The sequence below is a fragment of the Enhydra lutris genome, unplaced genomic scaffold (assembly GCF_002288905.1).
Source record: "Enhydra lutris kenyoni isolate GAN:26980312 unplaced genomic scaffold, ASM228890v2 scaffoldscaffold56, whole genome shotgun sequence".
Classification (NCBI taxonomy): Eukaryota; Metazoa; Chordata; class Mammalia; order Carnivora; family Mustelidae; genus Enhydra; species Enhydra lutris.
In genome coordinates, this window is record NW_019154140.1 from 1,693,802 (window position 1) to 1,704,156 (window position 10,355).

General features: G+C 37.0%; 1 protein-coding gene across 7 annotated transcripts in view; it reads left to right on the forward strand.

Annotated features, from left to right (window-relative positions):
* The window catches only part of LOC111157922 (periphilin 1), a 155,913-nt gene extending 148,469 nt beyond the window's left edge, over window positions 1-7,444 (forward strand). For 5 of the 7 annotated variants that reach the window (XM_022519663.1, XM_022519658.1, XM_022519662.1 and 2 more), the window contains one exon: window positions 4,115-6,089. In XM_022519663.1, coding sequence (XP_022375371.1) covers window positions 4,115-4,309 — 195 coding nt within the window. In that variant the 3' untranslated portion in view covers window positions 4,310-6,089. Of the gene's footprint in view, window positions 1-4,114; window positions 6,090-6,873 lie in introns of those variants that run through there. The other 2 variants (XM_022519661.1, XM_022519660.1) reach the window with 2 other exon arrangements.
* Window positions 7,445-10,355: the final 2,911 nt, after the last annotated feature.

A 10,355-nucleotide genomic window follows, 5' to 3' on the forward strand; every position in this document is an offset into this window, starting at 1 on the left:
ATCAGTTGATTATAACTGTATGAATCTATTTCAGGCTATTCTGTGCCATTGATGTACTTGCCTTCTTTTGACAATGCCTTACAGTTTTGATTACTCTGACTTTATAGTAAGTCCAAGAGTGTCAGTCCTATGACTTTGTTGGTTTTTTTGTCAGTATTATGTTATCTCTTCTGGGTCTTTTGCTTTTCCGTATCAACTTTAGAGTCAATTTGTCAATATCCTCAAAATTATTTGCTGGGATTTCTGTTCTCTTGGGATTGTGTTGAATTTATAGATCAGTCTGGGAAGAACTGATATCATAGCAATATTGAGTCTTCCAATCAGGAAAATAGAATATATGTGTTTATGTCTTTTTTGGTTTATTTGCTTAGTGTTTCATAGTTTCCCTCATAAAGATCTTGTACATATTTTGTTAGACTTAACTGTGTATATGTATGTGTGTGCTGTATTTTTAATTACAAATTTTAATAGTTCATTGCTGGTAAAAAGGAAAGCATATTTTTTACAAAGTTTTATATATAAACCTTGACTCTTGTAACCATGCTATAATCACTCAGTAGTTGCAGTAGGTTTTTTGTCAGCTTGGGGACATTCCACACAATCATGTCATCTGTGAACAGTTGTATTTCTTCTTTCTAATTGCTATATTTTTCATTTTCTTTTCTTGTCTTACTGTATTAACTAGAATTTTCAGTACAGTGAAATAGGAATGGTAAAAGAGGACATCCTTGTCTTGTTCCTTAACTTAGGAAGAAAACATTTACTTTTCCACCAGGTAATGTTAGCTTTTTAGGGTTTTTGTAGATTTTCTTTATTAAGTTGAGGAAGTTCCCCTTTATTCTTAGTTTGTAAACAGTTTTTGTCATGAATCAGTTTGTCATGTATTTTGTCAAATGCTTTTTCTGCATCTATTCTTATGATCCTGTGATTTTTCTTTTCTAGCTTATTGATGTGTTAGATTAAATTAATAAATATTCAGATGTTGAACAAGCCTTGCATTCCAGGGATAATCCAGTTTGGTTGTGGTGTATAATTCTTTCTATACATTCTTGGATTTGCTAAATTGTGTTGAAGATTTTTTTTTCCACCTGTGTTCAGGAGAAAGATTTGTCTGAAATGAAATTTCTCCTGTAATAACTTATATTGCCTTAATTTTTGGTTTCTCTTTTTGTGGGCACAGAGGTAAGGATTAAATGGTATACATTTTAAAGGAGTTTTATGTCATTACGAGAAATTTTAGATAGAACAAACTTGGTAGACACTCTTTTTCCAGTCACTGAAGAACATAATTAATAGTAAAAAGCCTTGATAGTTTTATTTTGTCATATGCCTTTACTCCTAGAAATACTTGTGAGAATTTAACTATTATTGCGGGCCACTCTAATAAAGTATTGTATGAAACCACATTTGGGTAGGTTTTCATTTTCCTGGCAAATTTAACTATCATTTCTATGCAGTTTGTGTAAACCCCACCCATACTTTAACCTGCTTCCCATTTTGATGAGGTTCAATGAGGGGAAAAAGCAACAACAACAAAATCTTCCTGTGTGGCCTGTAGATATCAGATCTGAAGATTATTAATGCATTTCCAGCCAGGGACCATAAGCAAACAAGCTCTCCTACAGATAACTACACCCTTCCTGTTTGGGATTGAGTTTACTGTGGAACAGATTTCGGAAATAGGTTTCTGACAGTTGTGAATTTTATTTATAAAATGTTGGAGGGTGAGGTTCTTCCTTCAACAAAAAACTAATTATTTCCTGTCTAATGCCCAACCAGTATATTTTAAACAGTTTTTTAGAAAATTTACCCCTTCAGAGAGAATTATGTTGCTGTGGGCAGTTCTGGTTATTCTTGTCAACTAATGTACAAACATTTGTCTGTTACAATGAATAATTCAAAAAGGACTTACAATTAAAAAATAAAACACAATCCTTAAATGCTTATATTAGTTTGTCTCCAGAGTGACAGTAGTTTACAGTTTAAATAAATGTATGAGCACATTTTAATGTGTTTGTACCTTTGATATGCAAATCTCTAGCACATTTACGTTCAGTAAATATGCTAAACGAAGAGTTACAGTTTAGGTAAAACAGCAGATTTACATTAAAGAATTTGCAGGTTAATTCACAGTGTAACATTATCCTCATCTAATACATCTGTTAAAAAGAAGCCTATAAAATTTAGGCCACCCACAAAGTGGTCTGCTGAGGCCTGTGGTTGGTGTTAGAATGCTGTTATTATGTGGGCTGACTGGTTTGGTAAGGAATTTACCTCCACTAGGACTGAAGCATCATGGTTCTGACTTTCCCCCATGGGGACTGCATTGGCTTGACTTAGGTGATTTTTATGAAGTTTTATGTAAAAACTTACGTGTTTTTTAAACCAGTCAATGTGCTCTGTTGTCTTGACATCATATGTAATATGTGAATGGTGTACTGTTTTTTAAGTTAATTTGTTAGAGTAGTAATATCAGTTATGTACCATGTAAACCTTAGGATAAACTGGAATAAATGGTTGGTTTAGATAGCTGAGAATTAAACTTAAGGCTAATATGATTAAATCTCATCACACCAAACATGTGGGAGCGGGGGCTTAGATGGAGAAAGCAGCTAAGGTTTTACATATTTCACTTTCTGTGTTAATTGAAGAATTTATTCTGTTAATTTCTTTGGGGCTTGTGAAATGGTTTTTAAGAGCAAGAAAATGAATTTAGAACAATTTAGCAACCTAGTACTGCAAGTCAAAATTAAATATTCTTCTTGAAATAGCTATTGTTAAGGAATTAAAAAAATATTGCAGACACTTAAAAAATAACAGCAGCAACTACCACAACAACTAGTAGTGATCATTGGAGGAATAAAAACTAATAAGCCAAGCAGTGTCTCAGGTCACTTCTTTCTGAAGTTCTTAAGAATGAATAAATCAGAGGCGCCTGGGTGGCTCAGTGGGTTAAAGCCTCTGCCTTCAGCTTAGGTCATGATCCCAGGGTCCTGGGATCGAGCCCCGCATCAGGTTCTCTGCTTGGCAGGGAACCTGCTTCCCTTCCTCTCTCTCTGCCTGCCTCTCTGCCTACTTGTGATCTCTGTCAAATAAATAAAATCTTAAAAAAAAAAAAGAATGAATAAATCATTTTTCAGGGAATAAACATGTTATAGTAATTGTTTTTGTTAAATATAAAAAAATTAAAATTCATGTAATAGTTCCTTTCAGTCAGATAATTTGTATTTCACTTTTTTAGGGATACTTAGCTGTAATTTTTCTTTAAATACATGCATTAAGGGTATGAAAAATAGTGTAGAAATCTAAACTGCATTTTGTGATTACAAATCAAGGAAATGATATTAAATGGGGAGAAAACTCAGCAATTTTTGGACAGGGAATAATATCTAATTGCCACCGATAAAGATTATATATACATATTGAAGTAAAAAAAAATATATATATATATACACACACACACATATACATGTATCCATGTGTATACATATATATGTGTGTTTATATATATATATATATATATATGTCTATACACATAAGTGAACGTGTGTATATAACATTGTTTTGATCTTAACTCTGCCTTGGTGACTTTAATTGTGGTTAAATATAACTTCACAAGTTTTATTTTTTTTTTTCAAATAGACACTTTTAGTCTTTTGTTTGTTGTATACTAAGCAGAATTTTGAATTTGTCATGATTCATGATTCAAACAAAGAATCTAAAGTTAGGGGCTCAGAAGCCCTTTTTCTTCCAAACAAGCAAATAAATAAAGTCATGAACGTGCCTTACCTAGCAAGCCTTTGTTCTTAGTTCTTCCCTAGTCTGATGTCCTTTTAGTACACTGCCTGATACTGACAAATGCGATGCCTAACTTCTGTAGTCAGTGATGTGGTATATCAGTGTTTTTCTACTCATTCTTGTTGTCAGCAAATCTCAGAAATAGAGGCTTACATAGCCTTTGACAGTAGTGACTACTCAAGGGTGAGGGAGGTTCAACTGTATTATTATATCTCATTTTTAGACTTCAGCATCATCATTTTGCTAACTGAATCAGCTCAGTGTTTGGCTAATTATTTTTACTCTTGGCTAACCACAATGTATTTTGCCTTTCTAGGTTTACCGACAAGACTGTGAAACTTTCGGGATGGTTGTGAAAATGCTGATTGAAAAAGATCCTTCATTAGAAAAGTCTATACAGTTTGCATTGAGACAGAATTTACATGAAATAGGTGAGCGGTGTGTTGAAGAACTCAAGCATTTCATTGCAGAGTATGACACCTCTAGTCAAGATTTTGGAGAGCCTTTTTAGAAAATTACTTGCTCGGGCAAAAATGTTTCTAGGGTTTTTTTGTTTCTTGTTTTTCCTGGATTGTGTAAATCCTTAATATATGGAATTTTTGTGATGAAGAGAAATACTTTATGATAGTTGACCACATTTCCAATGTCAAGTAAACATCTAAAATAGTCGAAGATATTTTAATTAGAATTTTTAAAATCTACATGTAGAGCCTCCTAATTCATACTTCTCTTTTTCTCCCCAAAAATGATGGGTCAGTTCATTTTTCAAGCTTTGAAAAAGCAGTCCTGGAGAACAGCTCATGTTCTTTTGTTTTCTGTAATATGCGATTGTTTGTTTTGGTCACACTAGTGTAATTTATTAGGTTAGGGATCACTCCACTAAAACATTTATAGTATTTTTGCATTTCATAGTCAGTGATCCCATGTGAAAATGTTAGAATTCTGAGTTCGATTTTATTGACTTGTTGCTTGCTTATTTTAGGCTTTGTAACTTTTAATATGTTCAAGTATACTATCCAAATAAACTGAATACTTTAGTATCTTACAGAATATTTGCTTTGAGATTAATTCTCATTGTGATAAAATAGAGTACTTAAATCTTAAAAGGACCTCATAAAAAAAATCCTATTTTCCAAGTGAAAGAACTTAATGTTTTCTACTAAAATAATCCTGAAACTCCTAACCATTCTCGCAGATATAGGAGTCTTGAACAATATCATCTATAAGACTAAGAGAAGGGTCAATTTGAAATGAAAGGTGAGAGCTCTTTTCAAATTGAGATTTCTTTAGAAACTTCTAGAGAAAATTTAGAATATGGGGGAGTAGTGGAGTTTTATTTTTTCCCAGGCCGTATTTTTAATCTCAAGAAAGGTCAATATATCCATAATTGAACCATTTACAGATTATGCCTTTGTTAATCTCTTTTTGAAGTCTTAACAAGATCTTTGATCTAATGCCCTTTTTAGGGGTCCTCAAAAGTATTCTTTAAAGAAACAAAGCAGAGTAGGCAGTAAACCCAGCACAACTACCCCTCACCAAGCAGTCTATGTAAACAGTTCTTCATGAGCGAGCCGTCCAAATCACGAGTTAGTTAAAAATCTAACTGGGACCATTAGGATATTCCACTCATTTCCTGATCCCTTCCAGCTGGCCAGTGGCATTTAGCCAAAATGTGTATTTCTGTGGCATTAGGAAACCTTAAAAATCATGCTTGTTATTACTATCCAGTTTCATTATCCACCCCCCATCCTCTTTCCATTTCTATTCTCTTTCACTTGAATTCTGGTGTTATCTTTAGTGGCCTATATTGATAATATCTAAAGAGCTACCCCAAAAGAGATAAAAGTTATATTAAAAGTGGAAACAGCAGTACATCTATCTGGTGAATCCTATAATATGTATTATGCCATTCCATAAATGTTAAAAACTGCTTGAACACAACAATTATTTTCTTAAGTTTCCTGAATGAGACCACCTTGAACTCTTATTTTTGCCATTTAGATATTGTACATAAGCTAAAACGAAACCCTAGGTGTCATCTCTGGTAGTCTTAATTCCCTAATTATGGACAGTGATTTTATTTGTTACCCACTCTAGAAAGACTAAGAAAGTACTGATAACTGTTTCCTCCCCTACACTCTAGCTTTTCTTTTTTCTTTCTTTCTTTTTTTTTTTTTTTTAAGATACAGAATAGACACTCCAAACCAGTAGGTGACCCAAGTGCCCTCTGGAACTTCCATTACCATGTCTATTCTTTTTTCTTTTTAATAACTTTTTTTTTTTTAGGATTTTATTTATTTATTTGACAGACAGAGATCACAGGTAGTCAGAGAGGCAGAGAGAGAGGAGGAAGCAGGCTCTCTGCCAAGCAGAGAGCCTGATGTGCGTCTCCTCTGTGTGCGTCTCCCCTGGGATCACGACCCAAGCAGAAGGCAGAGGCTTTAACCCACTGAGCTACTCAGACACCCCTTTTATAACTTTTTTTTTTTTCCCACTCTTGTTTTTCTTTTCATTAAATATTCTGATTCCAGGATTCAATTCCTTTAGTCAAGATGCCACAAGTTTAAAAATAAAAGTTAAGACACTACCACCAAGGCAAAGGATTTGTTCATTTTGTTGAACTTCATGAAACTGGAAATTCATTCAACTAGAGGTTTTACTTACAGACTCATTTAAATGTAGGTCCAACCAATAATTCTTCTTCTTCCCTTCCCCCAATTAACATTCAACACTTAAAGCTATTTAAAGCTTGCCATCAGCATTTTTCTGGTAGGCTTGTCAGTGTTAAAAATGTTTTTGACAGCTTTTTAAAGACCAGTTTTAGGTAGTTGAATTCAGATGTGTACCAGATTGTGTATTTTGCAAAATGTTCTTGATTAAAGAAATTTGTTTGTAAATTATCCATTGTTTTTGAGTATGCCCAATTGATATGATAAAGTTTTCATTGTCTTACCATAAAGCCTTGATGATCAATGGGGGAAAGTGCTATTGTGAAGCTTTTTGTGAATTTTAAAAGTGCAAAATAAAGCAACTAGGTTTAAATAATTGGATTGTCTTTTTTTTTCTCTTTAACAGGCTTAAAGTATTTTCCCGAAATGTAGATTTTTATTACTCTCTACTGCAAGATTCCTCAATGTTTAGTTCACCTACTCAGCCGCAGGATGGAAGAACTGAAAAATCATTAACTTTGGTGACTTTAAGATGTCTTGATATCTGACCAGGCAATTAAAAGAGATAAGATTGAGCACACAGAAGTGCTCAATAATTGTGTAATTATGAATCTAAGTTTCAGAAAATAGTAGGATTAAATCCTACCTCTGTATAGTAACCTCTGGAGGAACCACATCTCTCTGACCTAATTCCTAGCACAGGTTGGAATGTTGTAGGTACTTGTATTCGTTGACACGTCACAAAAGAAGTGACATTTGACCCCAAGGTCTTGGAGGACTAGGGCTTATTTAGGCAGAGAAGGGGACATAACAGAAGTCTAGGAAGAGGGGAATGGTATAGGGAAAGATACAGACCTGTGTGACTGAAGCTGGTTGGGAAAGATGATGAGCAACAAATGTAGGAAAAGATAGGTTGACAACAGAATGAATGATTCCGAATGCTTGTAGCTTTATCCTCTCTCCTTACTCAAGAATAACATTTGAAAATACTACCTTTGAAAATATTACCTTTGTATTTATTTTTGCCAAATATATTGATTTCTCATAGCCTTTCAGCCACTTACCAACTCTGAGCCAGTTTATAGAGCCAGAACCTCTTGAAGAAAGGTTAAGCCCGCTGCCCTTCAGAAAGGACTCCGCATGTACTGCCCAAGTATTATATGGTAGTTTCAGCTTCATTTCAGAGTTTCCTGGAAGGGATCCTAAACTCCAAAGAAGGCTATAGCAGTTCTTTGGTGATCTTGTCATCTGTGAAGTATTCTTGGTGGACAGTATTCAATATGGAGGGCAGCCAGCCACCCAGGTGACTTTACAACTGTAACACTGCTCAGACTGGAGTCTGGAGCTCCTGTGAGTAGTGGCCACACGCTGCTGGCCAGACCAAGGTTTGCGGGTGATGTACAGTACATTTACCACCTCCTTCCTGCCTGTTTTCTTAAGAGCTCTGATGTTACTCAATTCAGTGAAAAAGAAAAAAAAAGGTGGTGGAGGAAGGAATAGTCGACTAGTAACTAAGGCACTTAGCAGAATCTTTTCTCCTTTTCGTGGTAATGGAGTTGAAATTGAGTCACATGACTGCCTAATTAGGTCAACATTTGCTATGTTCCCCTTTGCATTTAGTTATGACCTAGTGGCTAAGTTGAATCCTATGGAGTTTGAGTGGAAGTACTCCTATTTCTGGGCTGGGACCCTTAGGACAGTGAATATGCTTCTTTGTGTTCTCTTTTCTCCCTCTCTTGAAGTAGTAAACCATAGCTACTCAGCCTTGATTTGTTGTAGAGCCACAAGATGGAAGGAACTTGGATCCCTGCATGGAGTACTGAACTGTTATGTGACAGAGGAATAAATGTCCTCATTGTTTAAGCCACATTGCTGGTTTTTTTCCTAGCAGCTCAGCTTTTGTTCAAATTAATGTAAATGGTATTTGAGGGTTGGCTTCACTGAAGTTGGCTCTCAGTAGGCTGTACCAGTCTTGCCTTCCCATTGTGGTAATTGATCTTGAGGTAATGGGGATTCTTTATATAAAAGGCTTTGCCAGTCCACTGAGTTAATTCCAAGTTGTATTTAAAATCTCACTTGAGGGACGCCTGGGTGGCTCAGTTGGTTAAGCAGCTGCCTTTGGCTCAGGTCATGATCCCAGCGTCCTGGGATCGAGTCCCACATCGGGCTCCTTGCTCATCAGGGAGCCTGCTTCTCCCTCTGCCTCTGCCTGCCATTCTGTCTGCCTGTGCTCGCTCGCTCTCCCTCTCTCTCTCTGACAAATAAATAAAATCTTTAAAAAAAAATAAAATAAAATCTCACTTGATGACAAATATCATTAAAGTCTGATGCGTGACTGTATGGCAGTAAAGGCAGCCTGATGACAAAGCACGACTGCTAAGATGAAGTGTTTCTAGTGTTAGACCATTATCACTAATTGTATAAGGTTTTAAAGTTTTTTCACTGTATGAGTGAAAAGGTAGAGGTTTATTGAAATATGAACACTTGAGAACATATAAGATAAAAAGTAACCACAACATACACAGACATTTGCTGCAAGGGGACAGCTGAGATATGTATCCACTACTTGGGCTACCACATTATTTCCGGCTGGAATACACAGATGATGAGGAGGAGACAGAGCTGCGCTGGCTACTGACCATACAACCTGCTGGCCAGTGCCTTCAGGAAAGTTCCTCTTGGCCCAGGGCCGAGTTCCTGGGGGCACCTGCTGGTACCCCTATTCTTGGTAGAGAGATGGAGACCCTACTGTCATTGGGGACAGCAAGCATTCACTGAGTGGGTAAGGCTGGGCAAGCTACCTGGGGAAAGGGAGTAGATTCAATGACCAGAAGTGTGCGGTCCCATCATCCTCCAAGTGGGAAGACTCCCATCCTTTGTGATCATACCCCTGAGAAAGACATACTGGCAAGATGTCCACAACACCTTCCAGTGGGCCCAGCACCAGCCGGCTGGGTTACTCTCTGGCACCAGATCCCAGGTACCCTTCTCTACCTACACCCCATGCTCACCTGGTAGGGAAGGCTTCTGAGACCAGGATAGGGTCAGCCTCCAGTGGATGGGAAAATATGTATGTGTTGTATGTTGTGGGGGGCTCAGGGAGGGAGAGAAAATGCAGTCCAGCAGAGCTGTAGCTTATCAGGCTGGAGTAATTGTTTTGTGCTCAAGCTTTTGATTTCTTCCCCCTCCTTTTCTAGATAGGACTGAACATCAGTGACCTGAGGGCTCCCGCCAGCATGCCCTCCCACCACAGCCTGACGACCATAGTGGGTGGTAGTCTGGGAACACTGCAGGGCTCACTTGTTTTGAGAGGTGAGCCTGTGTGAGAATTATGTTTTCTTTACCATATAGGAGTGGCCTGCCTCTCCACCCCCATCCCTGAGAGTCCAAGATGAAAGACCGAGTTTCCTCAGCATCTCCTCATCCCCTGGGATGGCTTGACCTCTGCAAGGCCTATGGCCTCCATGGCCTCCTTGTCCTGGGGTGGGAATGTTGAGTGAAGGAAGGGGAGATCCTGCCCAGACCTTGGTAAGCTGGGGCTAAGGGTGCAGAACTAGCCGTGCTTTGGCAGAAATTTCCTATTCTTTGAAGCTTTGTATTCTGCTACTTCTGTAGAGTAGAATCTTACTGTTACTATATTGGATGTAGGTTCAAATATATTTCAGGCTTACTTTATCAAATACTTCATAAGATCCTGAAAAACACCATGTATTCAGTTATTTCACAACCTGAACAAGGTTAGAAACACCTTTGTAGTGTTTTTTGATTCATACTTTCACATATAATAAGCCAATGGAAACTGTTCTCCTTTTACAGTCAAGAGCAGGAAAAGTTATTACTTGCCTAAGGTCATATAGCTGGAAGTGGCAGAGCCAGAGTTTTACCCAA